This window comes from Eubalaena glacialis, chromosome 1 (assembly GCF_028564815.1).
Source record: "Eubalaena glacialis isolate mEubGla1 chromosome 1, mEubGla1.1.hap2.+ XY, whole genome shotgun sequence".
In the NCBI taxonomy this organism is placed as follows: Eukaryota; Metazoa; Chordata; class Mammalia; order Artiodactyla; family Balaenidae; genus Eubalaena; species Eubalaena glacialis.
In genome coordinates, this window is record NC_083716.1 from 233057631 (window position 1) to 233083987 (window position 26357).

The 26357-nt window shown below is 43.9% G+C and overlaps 1 protein-coding gene across 8 annotated transcripts in view; it reads left to right on the forward strand.

Moving 5' to 3' along the window:
- Nucleotides 1–26357, forward strand: part of DIS3L2 (DIS3 like 3'-5' exoribonuclease 2) — a 378405-nt gene that overhangs the window by 233972 nt on the left and 118076 nt on the right. For all 8 annotated transcript variants that reach the window (XR_009700788.1, XM_061188495.1, XM_061188488.1 and 5 more), the window contains exon 10: nt 1633–1712. Coding sequence is in view for 7 of the 8 variants with exons in the window: in XM_061188495.1 (XP_061044478.1) it covers nt 1633–1712 (80 nt within the window). In the remaining variant the exon portion in view is untranslated. The remainder of the gene's footprint in view (nt 1–1632; nt 1713–26357) is intronic.

Genomic DNA, 26357 nt, shown 5'->3' on the forward strand with positions numbered 1-26357 from the left:
GTCTTTTTGAGAATGTCATATAAATGGAATCATAGACTATGTAAGCTTGTGAGAGTGGCTTCCTTGACATAATACCTTTGAGATTCATCCAAGTTGTTGCGTGTATGAGTAATTTGTTCCTTTTTGTTGCTCAGTGGTATTCCATGGTGTAGATGTACCATAGTTCGGTTATCCATTTATCCACTTACCATTTAAGAGTCTTTTTTAAAAAAACATCTTGACATTTCTGAAATCCTGAAGTACTTTAAGATCAATGTATATATTTAACGTGGTCGGGGTTTTTGTTTCCCCAAAAAGCTATTATTGAATTGATAGTGTGTCCTAGAATTAATACTGTCTTAGAATCAAGGTGTTATGGTGGTGAGATGATCAGTGTGGAGGATCAGAGAGGGCTGGTGAGGGTTATCAGGAGTAAGGGAACTGAGCAGTAAGGGGACAGGTAAAGGAAGGCCCCGAGAGCTTTGCAGCCCAGCGCCCAGAGCTGCTGGGCAGCCTCTGAGGCCTTTGGGGAAGTTTTGAGCAGAAGAGCAACATAGGAAATAAGACTTTAAGAACAAAGCCAACTAACTGTGGTGACTGCCAGGATGTCCACCATCATCAGTGTTGATGAGGCAGGAGGGGACCGGGGAATGGCAGCAGTGGGGCTGATAGTACTGGAGGGAATGGAGGAAGAACTTGAGGAGAGTCCAGTGGGAGCAGGGAATGCTGACTAGAGAGCCTGTGTATGGGGAAGGGAGGCTGGTTCCTGCTGAACACCCTGACTTCCAGGCCAGTGCCTCGGGAGACGGGGCAGGAGGTGTGGAGAACTTAGGACCGACTGCCCAAATCTTAGGTATTTATATGGTGTGAATGGGTAGGTTGGGTGGGTCATGTTATTTGGGAAATTCTAAAGCAAAATGAGAATGTCCAGGGGCTTCACAGATTAAGAATGAGATGTGCATAGGGATACTGTGTGGAGATAAATAGGCATAGGGTGTACTTAATTATGTGAGCTTGGATGAAGTATATGATTATTTCATGGAAATAAACTGTGATTAGGGCCATTTCCAGGTAGAATTGCATCATGGCTAACTGCATGGGCCCAGAGTTTTCTGCAGAACCTATTCTTGAGTCCCATCCCCCTGTGTCACAAGCCAGATGGTTTATTCTTTGGCACACCCCACTTTTGCAAGATAGGAGAAGGAGCAGTAAATCATCCTCATATAATCCTTGAAGGACAGGTTCCCATCAGCCACTGAGGAAGAGGGAGGCAAAAGAAAGAACTGACTGTTGGAGAGTAATTTGCCAAAGGGACTTGCCCCTCTTGTCAGGTAACTTCTTGGGAAGCCTCATTCATGGAAGCTGCCTCACTTCCACCTGCGCACACCTGTTCTAACTCAGGATCAAGGAGAAGTAGGGGCCAGTCAGCAGAGAGGAAGAGAAAGACACTCAGAGACAGTACGGAGCCTTGTTATCTTCCCCCAGTTTACATTTTATTAAAGATCCCCTGTTAGAGAGACAAGAGAGAAGTTACTCCCCACTTTGTCTACCATTTATATATTTGCAAAAGAGCTGTTCTTTAAAGCTGTACTACAGTGGGGTAAAGTTTCTGTTATTAGTGGCCTTGCTAATTATGTCTTCAATCTTCCCTAGAAAAGACTGTGTCTTCACCATCGACCCATCAACTGCCCGAGACCTCGATGACGCCCTCTCCTGCAAGCCCATCGCTGACGGTAGGATGGAAGCTTCTCTCCCCCTCTAGGTGGCAGGCAGCGTGCACCCCTGTGTGGCCAGCCTGGCTGCCTGGTACTCCCTGAACTTGCCGTAGGCCCCTGAGCCTGCACAGTATGTGACCGAAAGATTGTGCTGCTGACTGACTTCAGTGAGAGTGAGAATAGGAAATGTCCTCTTGCTAGGACCCTTCTCAGGCCTCAGAAGGGACAGCAGTGAGGGCAGAAGAACTAATTTCAGCCCTGGCTCTGCAGGAGGCTGCAGTGAGGGCATAATGTGTTATAGAAGGCCCCTAAGCTCTGCTTCGGAGAAGCACAGAATTTTTTTACCTGAATTGAATGACACACTGGGGTGATTCAAGGGGTGCTGTCCAAAGACGTGCTCCGCAGAAGCGGCAGGAACGCCTCCCCTGAGGAAGCCCCTCAAGGCCTGAGCTGGAGACGCTTGCTCCGCCCCGTGTAGGTCTTCATCTGTCCAGCAAGTTGCGGAAGGCAGCTGTTAGAGGCTCCTGCAACATTCTTTTGGGATGGAGCCAGGAAGGAAAAAGTGGGCTTTGATGCCACTGGTCTTTGAAAACTATCATAGGGGGAGGGGGAAATGTGTGAGGTATGAAAAGAGCAAACCCTAGCCATGCCTTCCCAGTGGCCCTCCACATGAGCCGCTGAGAGTCTGGAGCTGCTTCCTGCCCCTCACTGGGGTGGGGTCTGGTGACTGCTGTGGCTTTAGTTATTCTCCGATAGGGCTTTGGCACTCACGTGGCCTTTGATGGCTTGCCCATGATGGCACGCAGTCTTGCGGCTTCACTCTCCTGCACAGTGTTGGCGGCCCAGTGGCCTGGTCTTGGCAGACACTGCAGAGATGTTCACATATTCCATTAATGCAGAACTTCATGGGCTCAGCGTGTTGCCTCTTCTCCATAAAAGACAGTGAGGTTCAGTAGATACAAAGCTGAGCGACAGAAAACATCACTGCCCAGAGATGCTTTCATCTTCTTTTAGTGAGTCTTCCTTGAAACTGTGGGCAATGGTGCTCAGTGTTTTCAACTAAAGAAAATTGAAAGGAAGATAAAGCATAAAGAGAGAAAAAAAGTTCCCATGGAAATTTCAGAGGAATTATATATTTTTTAAATCTAAAGTTTAAGCAGCCTACTTAAAAAAGCAAATACTACGTTGGTTTCTTATATCCTGAGCAATCTTTGCTGCATGGAAAGGCTTGGGCATATCACTCTCACATCCACTTCCCTGAGCCCCAGTTGAAAAGTGCCCCCCCGGCAGAAAGCCAGGTGACACTGGACCTCACTTCCTGTATTTCCTTTCTCTCCAGCTTCATAGCCCTGCTCTATTTGTAGCCTAATGCTTGGAAACAGTTGCTTCATTTATTTTGGCCACGTCTATACTTGTTAATGGTGGAAGGGTAGGCCTAATCCCTGTTACCCCATCTCAGCTGGCCCACATGATATTCCCCTTGCAGGGACACCAGGGAGCAGGCACGTGTCTTGCCCCACATGCTACGTGTCATGTCTAGGGTGCCAGGTTACCAGCAGAGGCTTCGTGTAGGGAAAAGGTGGAGCAGGAAGGATTGACGGGGGACAAGTTGTACATGCTTATAAATTTCCAGCCAAAGAATATGCTTTGTCAGACAATCTAAAACCAATTGTTTTCAATCTGCTGTTCAGGGAGAGCATTCATAATGAGGGAAATCATTTAGCAGTGCAAGATGAAGGAAAAGGAGAGGAAGTAGAGGCAGAGAAATGAGTCAGAGAAACATTATGATTGTTTAGAGATGTAGGTAGAAGAAACTGGACTGGAGGTGGTGGCATTATTATTAATGGGGGTGGGGAGGACAGCTGTGAAGAAGGGGTGATGACAGAAAAGAATCAATGGAAATGGATTTGGAGTTGAGGGAGGGGAATCCAAGACGGGGCAAAAATTTCAACCCGGATGGCGAGGAGATGGAATCTACAAGTTAGAAATCGGGAAATCAGGAGGACCAGCTGGTTTCGGAGAGAGCATGTCTCCATGGAGCTGTGTGTCTGATGATATGTGTTTATATAAGCTGCTGCAAATGCTCTGCAGAGGAGGCCAAATGTGTGCAGTCCATCTAATCATATACAGAGAGCCATGAAGAAGAGTAGATAACTCAGCAAAATGCAAACAGTGATTTTATTAGGATGATGGGTTCATAAGTGATTTTTCTCTTTTCCCTAGTTTCCAAATTTTTATAATGTGGTAATAATAGCTTTATAATGAAAAAATTTTGTAATAAAAAAAAATTATGAGGTGCCAGAAATCACAGGCTGCCCAGTAGCCGCTGCACCAGGTGATCAGATACCTTCCACCTGCGCAGTTATTCTTGCATTCCAGGGGAGTAATTAACATCTGGTCATTCGGCAGAGCAGCAGAAAAGGGACATGGCAGAGGAGTCGGGGAGGAGCCTGAAAAGGCCTGAGTTGGGCAGGCAAGCATTTTTATGGTGGCACTTCTACAGTTGGACTTTGTGACAGCTGTTTCTGCCAAGGCCATTTATCCAGGGAGATGAAAAGTGAAAGTCATTCCAGTTTGGACTGGGGTGAGGCTGGCTGAGTTCAGGTTCTGGTAGTTACCAGTTCATGTCAATTCTTGCTTAGAGGAAAAAAAGTTTAATGTTTCAAAAAGCAAATAATGTTTTCTGGGCATATTTACGTCATCTATAACCATTTTTTATTTAAAGAAAATATAAAGGTTAAACTTTCCTTTGGTCCCACTGAAATCACCTGAATGACTCTTCTGTGAAGATAAAACGCACAGACAGAAGTAACTTATTTAGTTCTTACTCTCCCTTTCTGTAGAGTTCAGAACCCCCAGGACTTGTTACCAGTATCTCCTATAGGTGCGAGATTTAGACATTACAGTCTGCAGGTGAATTCTGCAGAAACACAGTGACACCTGCTCCCCAGTAGGTCATGTTTAGGTTGGAAGGCTGAGGAGGGGGTGCCCTCTACCCTTGAGGAATCTCAGCTTTGGAAGAGATTCTACCAGTCATCTAGCCCGGTAATTTTTCACCTCTTACAGCCTATAAACACACTTGAGGGCAACATTCCGATGAGCATTAACCAGCCCGCTAACTTTAACATGGAGTCTTTCACTTTAGCTCAAGAAGATATTTAATAATGCAAGTGAGTAAGACTGGTTATAATGATAACCCAGAACCTAAAGACAGTAAATCACACACGCCAGTGTTTGATTACTGTAACAGACCTTTGCAACACACCTCACAGTTGACTTCACCGCTCAAGTGTGGGAGTGCCACAGTTGTCACATCACCCTCTGGTTTTCAGATTACCTCTACAGCATCTACTTACTGAATATCCAGGTTGCACTTTACCTGTCTACCTTACAGGCAGCCCATTTGGCCTTAAGATTGCGTGACTATCAGGAAATCCTTCCCTGTAATGATCTGAAATACCACTGTCTTCCTGTAATTTTCCACTCGTTGGTCCCATGTATGCCCCTTGGGAGCCTATAGAATAAGTCTTGTCTCTCATGTGACAACGCCTCAGATACTAGATAATGGCTGTCATGTATATCTGAATTACAGCTTCCCAGTTAAGCGTCCTGTATATTTTTCTATGTCCTGTACCTTATTGAGTTTGAACCCATTTCCCATGTCATGGCATTACTTCTGCCTTTATGAGCTCTGAGGTAAATGGCTGCCTGTATCCAGACTTCTCCTCCCTGGCTGCCAGGGCACGGTGACTCTCTCCCAGCCAGTTCCAGCCACCTGTTCTGTTCAGTTAAACCCGCATTACTGCTTTGCTCTAGTCTCTGAGAGAGGAAATTATCAGTCAGACAAGTCAGGACCTTTATTCAGCTTTTAGTTGATTCAGGCTCCCAACAGATCCTACAGGAAATTGATGTTCCCTGCTTCTCTGGCGTCTTGTTTCTCTAATGTTTTGTTCTGTAATGAGTGCTCTGCCATTGAACATGGCAGGGTTATCCTAGCCAGACCTTAGAAATGAAGGATTGGAGAAAGGGCGAGTGGAGACTGACTGCTAATGGGTTTGGGGTTTCTTTGGGGGGGGTGATGAAAATGTTCTGAAATTACTAGCTCAGAGTTATACAGCTCTGTGAGTATACTGAAAACCACTGGGGGAAAATGAGTGAATGGATGAATGAATTAAGAATAAATAAACAAATCCATTCATCCTTGAGGCTTTTTGGAAATTGGAATTTACACCTTAACGATAACTTAGCAGAAGTCTTGATGGATTGCCTGGGCTGGATACCCAGAGTCGTATCCCTCTTGCCCGTCTCTCCTCCTTGCTGCCTTCACCTCTGAACCACGAAAATCCCACCCAAGGAGCGCACCCCTGTGCTCAGCCACCTGCTCATCTTTCCCACCCCCACAGAGGGCAGCCATCTGACTCAAAGAAAGAGGGATCTGTCCTACTGTCCAGGTATGAGGAGGTGCTCAGGTCATCATCCAGCCTGAGGGACCAAGGGAATGCACACTACCTGCACTGCTGTAGGGGGCGCCAGTCTTCCTGCTGGTTTGCCTCTTGTCTGGCTTTCCCTTTCCCTTCCCTGAGGAGGATGGACTAGGGAGCTCTGTTCCTGGGAGCCCTTCTCACTTAGGGAATAGGAACAAGAGACTAGGAGAAAGTCTGTAAGAATTTCATAGAATTCCTAAACTCTGGACTTGCCCGTGTGGTTATATGTGTCACCTGCTGAGCGTTCTTGTCACGAGTGATCATCTTTGGAGGCAGTGAGGAAGTAGGAGCTGGAAAGACTGTGCTCCCCTGGCTTAGGCTGGAGAACCTGAGCAATAGAATGGATGGTAGTAATTTTAATGAGCAAAGAGCAGAGATGAAGGCTCTGGATCTGCTCCTGGGAAGGAAGAGGGCGTGGGTGGGAGTCCTGGAGCTTATGAGTACAAGGTTCCAGCAAATCGCAGCAGCCAGGCCAAACCCTCTTCCTGGGCTCTGTTCTCACCTCTGGGAAGATCTTACCCCACCAGGCATTCACCCCAGCCCCTTTATGTTTCCCTTTGGTTTGGCTTCCTCCTCTCACAAACTTAAGTCTCCATCCTGTAAGACCTTCCTCAGCCCCCTACAGCCTCAGGAGTGTTCACACCTTCCTTTGTCCATCAGGACACCTTGAAGAGCAGTCTACTTGCTGCAGCTACTTTCCTGCTTCCCATTTATTTCTTACTCCCTCTGCTATGTGGCTTCAGAAAGTTCAGCGACACAGGTTGTCCCTGGCTTCAATTCAGCAAACATGTGTGCAGTGTTTGGCTTTTCATCTACTTTTCTTTGGACTTAGGGGGCTCTACTTACTCTTGGTTGTAGTTTTTGGACTACTTTTCTCTAGTTGCCTTCTTTAATTCTTCTTCTCTGCTCCCTCGCTTCATGGGAGTCTCCAGTCCCCTTCCTTCTGTGCTCTTCAGCCTTTGCGCTCTGTTCCCTTTGCCTGCATTGCTCTTTCCCTGGAGAGCCGTGTGGCTGAGTGGAGATCAGGTGGGTCGCTCTCTCAGTAAGGCCTTCCCTAGTCACTCTGCCTCTAATTTCTTCCCCTCCCACCCGCTCTCCACCATCCTTGCTTTACTTTTTTCCTCATCACTCATCACCCACTGACGTGCTATTGACTATCTTGTTTCTTATCTATCCTCCCACCGTACACCCCCTGGCAGTGTGAGGCTCAGAGCAGGCGCTCAGTGAGTCAGTCTCTGGTGGTATCCACAGGCTGCCGAGAGCAGAGGGGTTCCCGGGCAGAGGGAGGAGTGTGTGCAAAGTCCCAGGACGCCAGATACATGGTATTTTGGAGGGAACCACACAGAACTTGAAATATCTGGGCCGTGAGGTTCAAGTGCGGTGGTAGTCATAGATAAAGCAGGGAGGAGATCATGAATTCTTTTGTAGGCCCTGCTAGAAAGTTTAGACTTCATGGAGAGCGGGTGTGGGGGGACGGACTGCAGTATTTAAACCTCAGTTTGAAGAATAAACAGGGGTGAGCCACACAGTGGGGAGGAAGAACGTTTTAAGCTAAGGGAACAGAGTGTGTGGAGGCCCTGTGGTACAAAGACTTCGGCACCGAAAGGAACCGGAAGTCGAACCGTGACGGGGTGGGAGGAGCCTGTGCGGTAAGACCGGAAAGGGGCTCGCAGGCTCCGTTCCGGTGTGGGAGTCTTGTCCTGAGTGTAATGGGAAGCAAAGAGCTTTCAGCAGGAGAGAGGCAGGATCCAACTTGCAGGTGGGAGAGATCTCTGTGGCCGCAGTGAGGAGTCTGGATGGAGCGTGGTGTTAAGATGGTCTGAGTTCTGAGAGGCAGCAAGTGCCCCAACCAAGGCAGAGGCTGAGGAGCCAGAAGTGGAGGGAGCACTAGCCGGGACAGGAAATCGGGGCAGGACTTGGGGTCCGGGCCGCTGCAGGAGCCTCTTACCCGCTCTCTCGTGTCGGCCTTTTCTTCCCATGGATCGAAGCCAAGGCAGTCCTTGTAAAATGTAGGTCTGATCAGGTCATTCCCCCGCTCCAGTCCTCCAAGACTTCTCGTCCTGCCGAGGATAAACACCCAAGTCCTTACTGGGACGTACTGCTGTCTCTTTTGTTTGTTTGTTTTTTCTGATCTTCCTACTGCGGTCTCTAACTGCCTCTCCAGCCTTGTTCCCCACAGCCCCTGTCTCACCCGCCCTCCTCCAGCCAACATGGCCGTGGTGTTGTCCTTCACATGCCAGGCTGCTCCTGCCTCAGCACTTTCGCACTTTCTGTTCCCTCTGTCCGGACCCCCCTTCTCCCACATCCCTCACTACGCTAAGTTCTACTCAGATGTCATCTCAAGGAGGCCCTTCCTGACCCCCCTATTGCCACAGTCTTCTCCCCACCCCACCACCCCCTGCTTCTCGATTCCCTTTAAGGTACTCTTGTGGGTCTGTCCTCCTGGATGGTAAGCTTTACGGGAGAAGGGATGTCCTTTTGTTCACTGTTGAACCCTCAGTGCCCAGCACACTGTGTGTTACATAGTTGACACACCTGGAAATGTTTGTTGAATGAGTGAATAAGTTAGTAAACTTTTGATATTGGCAGTAGGAGAAGAATCTAGAATGTCATCTAAGTTTCTGGCTTGGGCAGTAGGCAGAACATAATGGCATTCAATAGGAAATATTGAGGAGAGCTGGTTTCGGGGGAAAGTGGTGCGTTCAGAGATAAGCACATGTTGGGTTTGCAGTCCCTGAGAATCATCCAGGTAGAAATACGAAGGGGACAAGTCAAAGGAGTTAGGGCTGGAGATGGAGATTTGGGAGTCATCAGTACATGGGCCTGGGAGAAGTGGCCCAGGAGACGTCACAGACTGAGAAGAGGACCCCGGCTGGGCCCCTGGGAAGATGTGGAAAATAACCGAGAGGTGAGGCCAGAGAGCCTGGAGGCGAAGGAGAGAGAGGGGAGAGGGGGCAGGCAGAGCAGGCTAAATGCAGAAAAGCCATAAAGGCTGTAGGAGAGTCAGGTAAGAGAGAACTGTGAAGTCTTTGGGTTTGGCAACCAGGAGATCATTGACGACCTTGAGAGACTAGTGTCAGTGGCTTTGAGGAGGGGAAGCCAGACTGCAGGTGGTGGAGAAGGGAGTGGAAAACAGGAATGGAGGTGGCTTTCCGTAAGAAGCTTGGCTATGAAACCTATGAGTGGCAGGGAGGACAGGACAGTTTGGAGAAGGAGAAGTTGAAAATATAGGAGTGAGAGGAGCTGATGATTTTGCAAGGTCTTGAAGAAGAAGGTGGGAGTGAATTCAGAGTATAAGTGGAAAGTGAGACCAAGACATGGAGGGTAAACACCTCTTCCCTTGAGGCAGAGAAGCAAGACGTAGGGAATGGGCCGCTGCTGAGTATTAACCCTGGATAATACCCACTTCAGCTGTGAGAGGAAGCGGCCCTCCTGCTGAGGGCAGATGGGGAAGGGGCTGTGTACGGGGAGCAGGGGATAGTGAAAGGGCTTGGATGGGGAGCTGACCGGAAACCGATCATACAAGGCCTTCCCAAACACTGTTCACGTGTGCTGAGTTGGAATACTACCAAGCCTGGGTGATTTTCTTTAGCCTTCTAGGTGTGGGAGCAGAAGTTGCAATGATACAGATTTGGGGGTTTGCTGAGAGGGAGAACATGGTGGGCACGAGGACAGGGATGCTGGGACCTTGCTTCCCCTCTGAACCTGTTTCTTCTCCGTCCCCTACTTTTATAAAGACATCATCATCTACCACCTAGTCAACCAAAGTTTCTTTAAAAAAGGGAATCCTGGAATCACATTTGATTCCTCTTCCTCTCAGCACTGTTGTCATGGCCTTGTCAATAATCTCCCCTCCCCCGCCGTGCACCCTCTGCCTTGCTACCCAGTTAGTTTTCTTTTATGTACACACAAAGACCAGATCATGTCACTTTTCTACTTGAAAATCTTCTCATACCTACAGAATGGTCCACATTTCTTAGCAGAGCTTTGTTATCAAAGTCCTTTAACATTAGTTCCCCAGCCCCCTTTTCCACCTTCCCCACCTCCCAATGCCACTTCCCCCAACATACACGCACACACACACACACGCGCGCGCACACACACACACACGCGCGTGCGCACACACACACATGCCGCGCGCGCCCCTAATGGTGTCTGGCCACTCCAGGCTTTGCATATCCACTTCACCCTGCCCTTTGCCCTCCAGTTAGAATGCCTGGCCTCCCTTCCTACTTCTGTGTCAGAATTTCATTCAACAGCAAGATGAAACCTCTGCGGAGCTTTCCTTTCCTCCTGGCAGAATGAACTGTTCCTGTCCTATCAGCATATTTTCTTCATGTGTCTAATGCAGCAATAAATATAATTGCTTGTGGATTTAATTCTCCTTTTTGCTTGTTTCTTAAAAGCAGGGCAGTCCTTGGACATCTCTATATCCTGAGTGTCATGCACGGTACCCTGCATTTGAAAATCGCTTGATCTAATCGGTCTAACCAGGCATCTTGTTACAAACTTTTAGTGTTTCACTCCTTTTTCTGTTTCTTACCTTGCCCTTTTTATTTCCACCATGCTTCGACCCTTAAGTTTGTGGGTTGTTTATGGGCTTTTATGCTGACCTATAAGCTTACACCACATGCCCTCCTACAATGTCTATTTCTTTAGAATTAGGTGTACCTTTCCTTCATCGCAATCATGGTTTTCAGTCCATCTCCTCATGTCTCAGTGATACTGTAAGATAACTGAGTTATATATTATGATCATGACATCTGGTCCTGCAGCTCTGTGAGCTGGCATATCTGAGGCTCACTTCTTCCCCATTATTTTTTTGCATGAGTGTCTTGTATAGCCTGCACTACTCTTCTCACTGCATACCTACAGGCTTCCACGGCAAGTTGTTTATTGGTTTTATTTGTCATTTTTATCCGTCTCCCTCCTGTCTGTATCCTTGCCATTTCCAGATTCAGTGAGTGCTAATTTTCTGATAAAATTTACTTATTGAATGAACCTTAACATGATAGTGAAGAACAATAACAACAACAACAAAAAACCAATTTATGATGCAAAAGCCAGAACCTTTCTTCCTTTAATTATTTTGGCAAACAGGCTTGCTAGTTAAGAAAAGGCTTTTTAACAACCAAGTACATCTGCAGTGGCAATACGGTCATCTGTTAGTTTGGAGAAATAGAAAGTTGGTGTTACAAAACTCCAAGTATTCCTTTGTTAGCAGATAGATCTTAATTAATAGCATGTTGAGACATCGGAAATTGAAAAAGTTTGTTTTTTATTACCCTCTGTTGGAAGTGTTTGGAGGTTAGGTTGGTATAGGGAGGTAATGCCAAGGTAATTCCAGAATGTAGAAATCAGGTGATATTTTGAGAATGGAAATCAACTTTTTAAAAAATTTCATTTAATTTTATTTTATTGAAGTATAGTTGATTTATAATGTCATACTAGTTTTAGGTGTGCAGCACAGTGATTCAGTTATACATGAGTGTGTGTGCGCGTGCGTGCATGTGTGTGTGTGTGTGTGTATGTATGTATATTCTTTTTCAGATTATTTTCCCTTATAGGTTATTACAAAATATTGAGCACAGGTCCCTGTTCGTTATCTATTTTATATGTAGTAGTATGTATGTGTTACTCCCAACTTCCTAATTTATCCCTCCCCCTCCTTTCCCCTTTGGTAACCATAAGTTTGTTTTCTTTGTCTGTGGGTCTATTTCTGTTTTGTAAATAAGTTCATTTGTATCTTTTTTTTTTTTTTTTAGGTTCCACGTATAAGTGATATCATATGATATTTCTCTGTCTGTGTCTGGCTTACTTCACTTAGTATGATAATCTCTAGGTCCATCCATGTTGCTGCAAATGGCATTATTTCATTCTTTTTCATGGCTGAATAATATTCCATTGTATATATGTACCACATCTTCTTTATCTATTCATCTGTTTGTGGATATTTAGGTTGCTTCCGTGTCTTGGGTGTTGTCAATAGTGTTGCAATGAACACTGGGATGCATATATCTTTCTGAATTATAGTTTAAGACTGGAAATCAACTTTAAATGGTTATCTGTAGAATTTCCTCTTGCCTGGAGATCTGTAAAACATCAGGTAGAATTTGCTATTTTAGTTTGTATAAGGCTGAAACAGAACGTATGGTAGTGGTTTTAATCTCTTTAGAGTCACAGTCTCTCCTCAGAAAAAAATGCACAAATGTGTATATACACTATATTTTGCATAGGGCTTACATTTCCAGTAATATCACGGAATGGATAGCCTGAAGAACTCTTCTTCAATAAAACTCTTTAAAATGATGCATCTTTTAGAAATGTATGGCTGAGCTGGCAAGAAAGGGCTTGCCAGCCCTTAGAAGCCAGGAATGAAACAAGAGCAGATAACCAAAGAAAGAGGTATGTGCCAAAGCAGCTAATGGTATCTTCTAATGTCTAGTGACCCAGAAAGTTTGCTCAGGACCTGAATTAATACTACCTGCATGGCCCATAAAATTCCAAGCCAGGTATCTTGTTTAAAGTGGCACCAAATGGACAATGTTTCTAGAAACCAGTCAGAATCGTGTGCATATCCTTTCCGGAAGAATTAACTCTTAACCAAAGCCTTAAAGATTTGCCAAAGATAAAAGTTCTAGTAAAAGTAAACATACAGAAAAGTTATGAAACATGCAAGGATGCAGCTAAAGCAGTACTTAGAGGAAATTTTATAGCTTTAAGTGCTTATAATAAAAAGGGAGAAAGTTTAAAAAATTGAGCCTATAAAGATTAGCTTCACAAAATGTTCAGAGGTAAGGGGAAGGGAGAAGATGACTTGCTACAAGAACATAATTGTGGGTACAAGTACTGAATCAAAATATGGGTGTTATCTATTATAACTGTAGCAGTAGAAGCTCCCTCTACTCCCCCAAAGAAACACACAAGACAAATAACCAAACTCTGTAATGCCTTTCATGCATGTCATAGTAAAACACATAATTCATTTACTTGAATAACAAAAGTTCCTGTTACCACTTCTGGCCCTGCCAAAATGTAAATCTTAAAAAATAGAAACAAAATATCAAACATTGCTCTTAGATCTCATTTTCATTTTTATAGTATTAGAGTGCTATTAATTGTCAAATTAAGGTCTTTTTCCAAAAATCATCAATGTTTGAAAAAAATTTGACATGTTATTGTTAACTTTGTAACAGAATTGGGAACATATAAAGGTACACTTTTTAATATTCAGTTTCTGTGTTATTTTGTATTTTACATCATATATGTTATAGTGTTCATGTTCCATAAATGTTTCAAATATCTTTTAAATAATAATAGAAATACAGTAAATAACTTCCAAAGTGGTAGAGAGCACAGGACATATAAAAAGCACATATTAAAGTACCAAAAAAAAATTAATAAGCACATCAAATTTAACTCTGCAGTTAAAAAACAAAGACTGTTAGACTGGATAAATCTAGCTATATGCTGTTTATAACCACACACTTAAAACCTGAAGACGCAAAGATTAAATGTAAAAAGGTGGGAAAAGCTATACCAGTAATGTACTAAGCAAAAGAAAGCTAGTATATTTTTTATAATGTCTGACAAATAGCTTTTAAGATAGAAAAATTACTAAATGTAAAGAGAGTCTCTAAATGATAATTAGAAGGATCAATTCATCAGAAAAGATAGTGTCTAAACATATTACCAAGTAATATAGCTTCAAAATATATATTAAAACAACAATTGACAGAAATATGAGGAGAAATTGATAAATTCATCATCATAGTGGGTTAATTTAATATGCCTTTCCCAGGAAATGATAGTTCAAACAGACCAGAAATTCAGTAAAACTACAGAAAATTTGAACAGCATGGTTAGCAAGCTAGCTCTAATAACCATATCTAAGTATAATACCCACAAATGAAGATTACACAGTGTTCTCAAGTGTTTCTCAAGAGAAAACATATATAAAAATTGACTTTGTATTAAAGCTTTAAGCATATTTCAAAAAGTCATTGGTATCATACAGATCATGTTCTTGGGTCACAATACAGTTAAATGAGAATAAGTGCACAAGCATTTTTTAACTTAAGAAAAATTCAGTATGTTTAGAAATCTTAAATACCTTCTGTTACCCTCTCCCAGATTAGTGGCCAGATGAATGGCCTAAATCAGAATATACTTGATGTCATGTTTCCTTAATGCTTGAAGGTTGAATGAGTTACCTATTTCCTCATGGCTGAGTTTACCTCTGTCATTGCCTTCCGCACGAAATACCCCCTTACATAGGACTTTGGGTTTCTACCCCTGCTACTTTCCTCACGCTACCCAGGAGTACCTAACTCTGAAATATGATCCATGTTGACCTACAGGCTATTCACCAGAGAGCCAAGAATGGTTGAAAGCCTTTATTACAAAGACACCATCAAAAAGGAAACTACCTTGTCTAATAAAAGAAACTCAGATTACCAGAGATCAGCAGTAGAGGAATGATTCCCAGGTGGGGAGGACAGCCGGACCACATGGATAGTCTCCATTTGGACATCCCCTTCCTCCTTACTAACCACGACTCCCTCTGCCCACTGACCTGGGTGCTGAGAGGACCTGTTATCACTTTGGTCCAAGTATGGTGCCCATAATCCTTTGCTTAGTACCTCAAGCACAACTGAGACTAGACTTTTGAACAGGACTTTACTTAAACCTTAGAGGGTAGCAAAAGGAAGAGCAACGGAGAGTAACAAAGCATCAAGAAGTGTCCTGCTTTCCACTGCTCCCAGATCCAGGCCCACCTAGGTTCTGACCTGTCCCCACACTGAGTATCACCCGGGCGCCCACACCTCAACATCTGCCCTTCAAAAGTCTAGACCTAAGAGCTTCTGGAAAGACACCTTGGCCTACTTCTTTCATTTTGCACTTCCCATCTGAGGACTTGCCCCTTCGCAGAAATAGTAACATTAGGAAGGTTCATTCCCTTTAGAGAAGCATATGCCCATGTCTCACCCTGCAAGCCCCAACACGAGAATTGTCTTGCCAGTGCACTACAGTGGCAGTATAATTGCTGCACACTAACAGAAGCCAAAGATCATTTGGTTGTACATCTACTAGGCGACCTAGTCTGCTCCTCTCCTGCCACATACATAGCACTGGCGCCTGAGGTGACTTAAAGCATTACATCACTTTGTGCTCTGCACCACTCCTAACCTTGCACAGGGTATTTTATTGCAAAGGACGCTTTGCAATCCTTAACTCAGGTGGGACCCCACCTTATACCCCATGCCCGCACAAACTCCCTATTGACCAGGGATAGAAAGACTGAATCCTAGGCTCTTGTCACTTAGGTCATTGGGTGGGGAAATAGGCTTTACACTCCAGAGTCTTACTTTAAGCACCATGGGGAGAGCGTCATGGCCCTTTGCTATATGGACCTGCTGGAATTCCATTTCTGTCCTGCCTTGCAGGAGGGCCAAGGGGACAGATACATGTATAGAGATGTAAATCCTGTATGTTCTCCTGTTCTCCCGAGACCCTCAGGAGGCAGCCTGGCACTTGCCTACCCTCTTTGTACTGGACCACTCCTTTCAACCATTCTTCTCACCTTGAGTTGTCTTTCTCAGCTTTCTAGCTACTGGTCTTGCAGTTGATCTCTCGTGTCAGGCCTTCTCTAGCCTTTTGGAATTTGACTTCATCTCAGACTCAGTACCTTAATTTAAACCCCCAGGTTCAGCTCCTCATATTCTCTTAGCCCATTAGTTATGCTTTTCCCTGTTTCGTTCACGTCAACAAACTGAACCCTGAAGTACCGTGTTTCAAAGGGATGGCCTTCCTAAATATTGAATACTATAGTGTAAGAGGCAACTCACACTTATTCAATAATTAGGAAAATTTAACCTATTAGCTGTTAGAAACATATGCCACATGTAGGTTAAAAATAAGATTTATGGGAATTCCCTGGTAGTCCAGTGGTTAGGACTCGGTTCTCTCACTGCCAGGGCCCCGGGTTCGATCCCTGGTCGGGGAAGTAAGATCCTGCAAGCCATGTAGCGTGGCCAAAACAAAACAAAACAAAAAGCAAAACAAAAAAAACTATGTGCAACATTTAATTTAATCAAAAATTAAATTGTTTTTAAAATCTGTTCCTTGTATTCTAGAAGAGAACCCCTGATAACTCTAACATAGATTTTGAAAAAGAAAAATTCCACCTCAGGGCCGTTTTCTACTTGGATACATTTCTGGGTTTTGTCTCTGACATCTTTATGATGCCCAGTGCTTCGAATACTATTCCTCCTACACTCCTCTTCTCTGTAAAATCATTTCTAATCCTGGTTTTGAAACACTGATTTTTCCTCTTGCAGTCGCTTATGTCAGAGGGCATTCTGACCTCAGGCAAATACCAGGCAACCCAAGTACTTGATCTCAGACAAATCCTATTTTCATAGCCTGGCCCTTGATAATGAACCTGGGAAGAGAAATGGAGAATTCTGTAGAACCGTCAGCTCATAAGGAGGTGCATGTCTTCTCCATTCACCTGGGGCATTGGTGAGTGAACAGATTTAACTGTCCTTGTTGTATGGTCATTTTTTACTGAATCGTACCTTGACTCAAAAAATCCAAGTAACTGAATAGTCATGCGAAGCCTCTGGCATCGAAGTGGGCTTCTGGGATGCTTGCCAATGAGTTCCTGTTTTGAGGACACAGAATCGAAGTGGAAAGATTAAGTGGAGACACAGCTCCACCCCTCTAAGTCTTATTCCTGTGTTCCATTCAAATCTTGCTAGCCTGATTCCTGTGGGGTCTGGGCTTTGGAAATTCTCTTTTTTTTCATGGATGTCTCAGTGCACCTTGTTAAACCAAATTTGGACTATGGCCTGTTCATCTGCTTCCAGCTCTGCTGATTGGTTCCAGTTTCCTTGCTCATTAAAGCCAAGATAATCTGGCACCCACCACTCAGGCATCCTCAAGTATCTGGCACCAAGGTAAACCTGGAAGCCAGCTAAGAAGCCTCAATGATCCAACACACTCATTTCGTGATGAGAGGCAGTTGTGGTCCCAGAAAGAGCACTGGAATAGGAGCAGAACTGGGTTCTTGTCTCATCTTTGCCCCTACTGCATCATGTAAGCTTGGGCATGTCTGTGATATCTCTGAAAATCTCTTTCCCCAGCTATATATGTGTTTGGACTAGACAATTTCTCAAGTGTCTGGCAGTTCCAAAATACTGAGTATATGAAAAGCTAAAGGAGCAAAGCTCCATTTGTGCCTATTGTTGCAAAAACACAACCTAGCTTTAAAGGTATTGGCAGTAAATCCCTAAAGTTGCATATGCTACTGATGCTTTTCCACAAAAGTAGATAGTGTGACAACAAAATAAGAAGAGCACAGCCCATATTCTGGAGGTAAGAATTAACCTCTCTAGGCCTCACGTTTCCCACCCTGTAAAACAGGGATAATAACGGCTAATTTTAAATTGCCTGGAAGATTAAATGAGATAATCCTTGGTACTTAGAACTGTGCCAGACAAAAAGTAAGTGCTCACTGAAAATTAATATAAAAATGGAAAGATTAAAATTGATATGGAATTTTAGTAAGCTTATGCTGAAATAATAAATATTTAATTGCTGTTCAGAAGTCAAAGTGGGACCAGAATAGAGAATCTAGAAACAGACCCACACATATATGATCACCTGGTTTCCAACAAAGGTGTCACTGCAGTGTAGTGAGGAAAGGATGGGTTTATCACTGGTGCTGGATCAGTTGACTATCCATATGGAAAAAAAAAAAGAACTTTGACTCCTACTTCACGCCATACATAGAAATCAATTTCATGTGGCTCATAGTGTGAAAGGTAAAACATTAATACTTCTAGAAGTGTTAACACTTCTCTAGAACATAACATAGAAAAATAAACTCATGACCTTAGCAAAGATTTCTTAAGTGGGACACAAAAAGCATTAACCTTAACGGAAAAGAGTGATAAATTATATCTCGTTAAATTTAAGAACTGTTCATCGAAAGACACCTTTAAGATAGTGAAAAGGCAAGTCACAGAGAAGGAGAAGATATTTGTTTTATATATATATATATATATATATATATATATATATATATATATATATATATATATATATGTATATCTCCAGCAAAAGACTCTTATTGAGAATATGTAGAGCTGAACAAGCACTTTATTAAAGAAGATAGCCAACTGCCAAAAACATATGAAAAATGCTCAATATCATTAGTCCACAGGGAAAATGGAAATTAAAATCACAGTAAGATATTGCTATGTTCCTATAAGAATAGCTAAAAAATTTTTAAACTGACAATACCAAATGTAGTGGGGATATGGATCAATTAGAACTCTCATACACTGAGTAGGGGAAAAGTCAGGTACAACTACTTTGAAAAACTGTTGTACAGTATGTAATAGAGCTGAATAGATTCATACTCCATGACCCAGCAGTTTCATTCTTAGATAAATACCCAACAGAAAGGAGTACATATGTAGAAGAATGCTCATAGCAGCATTATTCATAATAGCGAAAACTAAAAACAACCCAAGTCCCTATCAACAGTAAAATGGATAAATTGTGCTATACTCTTACAATGGAGTACTCCACACCAATGGTGCAGCATAAATTCAGACGCAACATGGATGAATCTCAAAAACACATTGAGCAAAAGAAGCCAGATACACACACACAAAATACATACTGTAGTAATCCATTTATGTAAAGTGCAAAGAGAGGCAGAACTGACCTATGGTTATAGATTACAGAGGTCAGAAAAAGCAGTTATCTTTGGTGAGTATAGAGACTGAGGAGGCACAAGAGAAGCTTCTGGAATTCTGATTATGTTCTATTTCTTGAACTGGTAGGGGAGGGAGGTGTTCACTTTATAAAAATTCACTGAACTGTATGCTTAAGGTTTGTATACTTTATGTATTTTATGCCTCAATAAAAAAGTTTATTTTAAAGAGCGAAGGAGTGCCCCAAAAGTGGAAACAACCCAAATGTCTATGAAATATATTCAGCCATTGAAAGAAATGAAGTACTGATGCAGGCTACAACATGAAGGAACCTGGAAAACATTATGCTAGGTGAAAGACAATAACAAAAGACTGTACACGTATCATAAGATTCCATTTAAATGAGATGTCCAGAATAGACACATCTACACAGACAGAAAATAGATTAGTGGTTGCCTGTGGTTAGGAAGGTTGGGGAGAAATAGGGAGTGACTAAAAACAGATATGGAGTTTCTCTTAGGGTGTTGAAATGTTCTAAAATTGATTATGGTGTTGGTTGTGCAACTCTGAATACACTAAAAACCATTGGATTGTACACTTTGAGTGAATTGTATGTGAATGAAATCTCAAGCTGCTATGAAACCAAAAGCCAAGGGATACTGATAACTGTGGAATGATTAAAACCCCTTAGGAAAAGGCTGTACCGTGTGGCCCTATGGCATGATAGTTAAGAACACTGATACTGGAGTCCAACAATGCTCTAATCCTAGCTCTGATGTTTACTGTGTGACATCGGGCAAATCGTCTAACCTCTCTTAGCCTGAATGTTTTCATCTGTAAAATATGAATATTAATAGTATCTACTCCATAAAACTTATGTGAAGGTGATTCATTTAATCAAGAAATAGTTGAATGTCTTCCATTTGCCAGGTCTAATCAGTGATAACTGTTGTTATAATTGGCCAGGGGGTTTTGCATCCAAAGAGTCTTTACTCCATTTTAGTGATGGAGGTGACAAGTAAATTTGAGAGTGTGTCCTAAGGACGGGACATCTTTGCCCTATTGTACCACACCAGCATCTATTGCAAAATGCAAAAGAAATGTTCATTTTAGTGCCACTAAGTTATTAATATTGAATTATATACTGCTATTAAGAAAAGGAAGTATGTAATACATTTATAGAGGATTTCCATCCAGAAGTACTAAAACTATGAACAATTGATGATTAAAGGATTGGCATTTAGTTACCTAGAAAATTTAGCAGTTCAGGATATTTTATATGAAAACTGAGTCATAACCGCAATTGATACATGGATAATTCAAAAATAGAAGGTGACCATTTGTTACAGGAGTGTGTGACAGGGTTTTTATTTCAGTGAATATGTATTGTTCCCATACATGGTCTTAAAATGTATGTTCTGCAAAGTCACCGTATAATCCTTGTTAAATGTTACATTGAGAGTGCTCATAGCCTACAGGAGTTGAGAAAGAAGCAATTATAAGTTAGTCAAGTACCTGACACTAAGGGGCAAATCCCATAAAGTAAGGGTTAAGAGCTTAGTTTCGGGAGTCTGACCTGCCCTGGCCTCAGTTTTCTCATCTGTAGAATGAAATCTGTGTCATAGCATTGGGAGCATAGAGTGAATTAATACAAATGAAGTGCTCTAACAAGCAGGCAGTTGATAACGCTATTGTTATGGGAGAACCAGTATGGTGGATTCATATCATGAATGTGCATAAGTTATGGATATAATTTTTGCTTAACTTTTGTGAAGCTTTAGGGAATTAGAAAACAGTTTCTCCTTAATGCAAAGAGATTAATTAATGAAACTGAGTAATTAGATCCCAAAAGAGCTGATTAGGTATGGTGAAAAAATAACGAACCCAAACAGACTTCCCCAGAATGAGAGAAAAGCCACTAAGGGGTTTTGTCACCAGGATAGAAAGCTTTTAGAAGCTTTTACGTCTCAGAATTCAAGGTGACTATGAAAGTTGCTTTAATTTTAGCTGAAAGGAGGGTTGGGATTGGATTAAGCAGTTGTTGATAAGTTAACATTTTGTGAATAGGCATTTAAATATGCATAGATGTTTATATTTGAAAACTGTACATCTCTTTTAAATTTGGCTTTTCAGAGTCTAGTAATTGTTTTGTTAATAGAGAGGCTTTTTAAAAATAGAGAAGTCCACAGTTGAGTGTGAAAACATGCTGAAATTTGGTTTTCAAACTTATGTCTTTGGGAAGCCAGTCTGCTGGAATCCTGCAAGCCTCCCTGCGCTCCTGCAGGCAAGAGAAATAGGTTCCTCATGCTGACCATACACACTGAACCTCTAAAGTGGTGGCAAAAGCCTCAAGCTGCTACAAACTGGAGTCACATTTCTGGCATGGAAATAGTTGTTTCCTATTCAGCAGGGGTGGGGTATGCCCAGTTCCTGCTACTTCATTTACTGAGCTCACCTTCATAGAACTTGCCTGCAAAGTGCTGAGCTGCCGTTATCCTCCGGGGCAGGTGGCCGATGAGCTACTGCGTGGGGTGGCCGGTGGTGCTTTTCTCTTGCTGTGTGGTGGGGAATCAGGGATAGGGTGGGTGCTGAGGGGGAACACAGCACTTTGTTGGTGTTTCTTTATTTAAAAAAAAAACAAAACTGTGAAACAAGTAACCTATTTATGATATAAAAATTAGGATTTATATATAAGCAGAAAGAGAAAGTTAAAATCCTACCACTCAGAGAAAACCATTGTTACCATCTTGATATATTTCTTTCCAGACATTTTTAAGCCAGTTTACATTTTTTATTTTATACTTTTTATCTTTATTCCTTTTCCAGCCTTTGAAAGCTGGAAACATTACAAGTGTGTATGATGTAGAAAGGAGCAGTCCCCATGTCCTCAGCCTCCAGAGATCATCACTGGGGACATTTTAATTCTGTTCTTCATAAGTGGTAACCCTCTCCTGCCTCTGTTGGCTTGTCTTTCTTTTAAAACTTGTAGCTAGTTTTACTTAACTGGATTTTTACTTTTTAAACTTTTTTCTTTCCTTGACTTCAACCTCTACAAACCTTTTTTTTTTTTTTAATTTTTGGATAGAGAATGTTGAACATGCACAAAAGCAGACAGAATAGTATAATGAAACCCCTTGTTTCCCTCTCGCAGCCCCGTCAACCCTGAAGCCATGGCCAATCCACCCCAATCACATCCCACGTACCCCACGCCCCACTCCCAGCCCTTACGTGGACCTGCTAACTTCGTAACTGCCTTCAAAGGTCCTTCTCGGCCCTTCTGACTTCACTCTCTTTTGGCAATGAGGGAGGATCAAATGCCTGCCCTCCTGCACTCAGAACTTCTCATGAGCCTGTGCTCGGCTCCCTGTCGCAGGTCTGACCGGCTGACCTGGGCTTTCCCCACTCCTGGAAATTCCCAGACGCTGGGTGTGCCAGCCTCACATGTCCAGCTTCTCATTCTCTTTCCTGTTAATGAAGGAGGCCATTGCTCAAATCATTTGGAAGGGGAAAAGTGGAATTTACTACCTGGGTGTTCCTCTTCCATGCTGTTCATATAAATTTAAACTTAGATTCCTGAGAATTAGATTGAACATGACAAAAATTGCTGTGTGGGCAGTTTAGTTGAGTACTTGCAGATTGATAGAGCCCTTTGTAATAATGAAGGAAAAAGGTTCTCTGAGCTGCTTGGTTCCAGAAGGTGAGCTCACCAGTTAAGGAGTTTGTAACTAACGCTCCTCATTAACCCTTTGCTGGGTGGCAAAAAGAAAATACCAAAAAAACAGTCCACAGACTCTTCAAATCCTGGCCTTCACGAGAACCTAAGAAATCATCTTGTACAACCCCCTTCTCATGCCTGGGGACCTTACAATGCATTCAGATTTACTTGTCCCAGAATTTTTTACATTGACTCCTTTTAAGCTTTTGAAATATTCTCAAACCATCACCACGTCATGGCCATGGACTTCTGCCATGGCTTGCTGTACCAGTGGTCAACTTTTGCATTTGATTACATAACCAAATACCACACAGAACTGGAAGACGTCAGAGTTTGAGTTGTCCCTCTTACCTGGCAGCCCAATCAGTGTTTCCACCAAAGTCAAAGGGAATTTGCTTACCCCAACTAAAAGATGGAGTTTGTTGTGCGACCACAAGGTGATCCAAGCCCAGTTGCTTCTCAGCGATGGAGTCTGTGTCTAAAATTCAGCGGGATCAAACTAAGGTCAGGACCTGCGTTCTGGCTGGAGGTGCTGCCCTACGTGAGGCCCCTCCTTGCTGGGGATGTCTGGACAGCAGAAAGTCCCTTTCTCTCAGTCCTCTTGGTTGTATTACCCTTTCTGAGCTCTCAGAACACTGTTTTCTCACTCTCTTAAGACTCACGTTGTTGGGAAAACTGGCCACAAGGTCAAGAGGGTGACCCAAGCAAGAGCAGCGTGTTCCCGTCATGCAGACTGGATAGAAACCAGTCTGTGGGACAGGAAGCCCAGCATCTGTTGCATGTGTCAGTGTGTCTAGTAGGTTATGCTTCTTTTCATCATCTACCTTTGGTTACCAAACCTATTACGTCACTGAAGGATTGCTTAACTTGGTTTGCCTGTCAGTGCCATTCCTGAGAAATTGTGGTCTTCTTCAGGCTTACTGTTTTCACTCCAGTGTGACCTTGGGTGCATTAGTAGAACCATGGTATGCAGGATGAAGGCGCTGACAGCATGAGGAAGTGAATATGGTATATTCAGCTAATGTCACTTCTCTGCTTAAAACTCCCCAGTGGTTTCCCACTGTACTTGAAATAAAATCTAAATGCTTCGTCCTGGCCCATCAGGGCATCTCTCGTTGGGCCACCGTGTACCTCACTAGCCTCTTAGCTTCCGATTCTCTCCTTTCCAATCTTCTATTCCTTAGATGCACCCAGCTTGCTCCTACCTTCAAACCTTTGCTCTGGTTATTCTCCTGCCCGGGATGCTCTCCCCCATGTCATCATGTGACATCCTTTTTGTATACAGAGGTCTCAATCTACTTCCTCAGAGAGACCTTTCCAAACTAAATCTGAGGTAGGTCCCAGGCATTCTCATCACCTCACCCTGTTTTTTAAAACTTATTATTATTATTATTAGTTAATATTTATTTATTTGCCTGCATCGGGTCTTAGTTGCAGCACATGGGATCTTTGTTGCGGCATGCGGGATCTTTTGTTGTCGCACACGGGCTCTTCGTTGCAGCCTGTGGGCTTCTCTCTAGTTGTGGCACGTGGGCTCAGTAGTTGCAGCACACTGGCTCTCTAGTTGTGGGGCATGGGCTTAGTTGCTCCGCGGCACGTGGGATCTTAGTTCCCCGACCAGGGATCGAACCTGCGTCCCCCGCATTGGAAGGCAGATGCTTAACCACTGGACCACCAGGGAAGTCCCCTCACCCTGTTTTATTTTCTTCAAAGTCCTTTTTACTATGGTAAGTAATCTTATCATTTATTTGTTTCCTTATTGTCTTTCTCTCCCCATGAGAATGTAAGCTCCACAAGAGAAGAGACCTTGTCAATCTTGTTTACTTGTATGTCTCCAGCACCTAGAAAAAAAAAGTACCTGCCACATAGTAGGAGCCTAATAAGTATGTGCTGAGTGGCTAATTGAGTGAATGTAGGTGGTTATCAGGAGCACGTTTGGGAGGAGGATGTTGAGGATAGTGACTCACAGCCAAGCCACATGGCTTTTTAGCCCGAAGGAGAGAAGATCCGGGGGGCTACGTGCTAACGATGTAAACATTCAAAGCTGGTGCTATCCCCAAAGTAGAGCCTGCCCTGCTGGAAGAGATCTGCCACTTCACTCATTTCTAGAAGCCAGATTGCTATCCTCTGAGGAGATGGGCTTGTTCTGGGCAGCCCCATGGGGTAGAACTGGGCCACCAAGTGGGAACTCTGGGAAGATGTATTTTGGCTCTACAGGGGGAGATTTTTTTTTTACATTGTCATTACTGTCTGAGGGTGGAGTGGACTACACTAGCGAGTAGTGGTTTCTCAGGCATGTCAGGTGTGCAAGCGTAAGTTGGACACACTCTGGGAAGACCCGGTGTGGGGAGGTATGGGGGTCTAAGTCTACACGGTTAGACCAGGCAGGGTTTACAAGCCCTTTCAACCCAGAGTGGCAGCAAGTCTACCCTATGTTTTTATTTTCTTATTCATTCAGTAAATGTCATATACCAGCTGTGCGCTCAGGCTTTCCCCCGCCCTTCGTGCTTCCCCCTTACAGAGCGGGGGTGGGGGGGGAGATACCTACCTCAGGGCCCCCTTGCAGTGAGTGGCGGGGGGTTGGGGTCGGGGGAGGGCTGCAGGGAGGGTGTCAGACGCCGTAGGAAGACACCAAAGTCGGGAGGGGGGAGCCTGGTCTAGGTCATCGGGGTAAGCCTGCCAGAGGGAGTGGGCTTTACACAGTGGTCTGCAGAACTGGTGGGGGTTGTCAGGAAGAGAAACGGGAAAAACACCCTGAGGGAGAAGAGTGTGGAGCCTGATGGCTTTGAGCAGCTTAAGAAGTTCTGTTACAGTTTCTGGCACTTAAGGGCTTAGGGCCAGGAAAGTTGAACGTGCTCAGGGCAGACCCACGTGGTAAAGAATTTTGTCACTATTACTTCTTTGTGAAGCAGTGATAGAGCACAGTGTGCAGAGGGAGGAGTGGAAGAAACAAGCCGAAGGGCCTGGAACGGTGGCAGAAGCCAGGCCAGTGAGGCCTCGGAAGCCGGGTCTGGGCTGCATGCCCGGGGCAGTGAGGGCCCGGCAGGGTTTAAACAGTGGAGTGACAAGGGGACTTGTATTTTGGAGAGAGCACTATCCTCAGTGTGGAAAATGGGTTTGAGAAATGGCAGGGAGAGCCACACAGAGGTTGTTAGATCGTCCTCGGAAGAAACAATGGTGGCCCTGGCTAAAGTGGTGGTGTGGGAAGAAGAGAGACGAGCAGATTTCAGAGGTGTTTGGGAGGGGGAGTTCAGAGCGATCGATCAACACAGGCTGCGACAGACCTGGGGTTTTTCAGCTTTGGGCAGTTGCGGTGCCTTTTTTGGTTTAGTGGAGATGATCCCATTTCCTGGGATGGAGAACACAGGAAGAGAAATGGTTTTGCTGGAGGTGGGGACTTTTGGAGGCGTGAGTGTGAGGTGCCTAGGGGACAGCTAAGTGGCAGTTCCCAGTAGACCCTTGTGTATGTCAGTCTGGAGCTCAGAGAGGTCTGGGCTGACGGCACAGACTGAGGAGCCTAAAGCACGGAGTTGATGCTTGAACTCCTGGGAGTGGATGAGGCAGCCCAGGGAGAAGGAGTAGAATTGGAAGAGAAGGCAGCCGGGCATGCCAACATGTAAGGAACAAGGAGAGGAAGAGGAGCCTGAGAAGGGGCAGGCACCCAGAGTGGGGCCTGGAGCCAAAGGAGGGAGAAATCACCAGGCCTCAGATGCCCTCTAAAGGTCAGTCAGGCCAA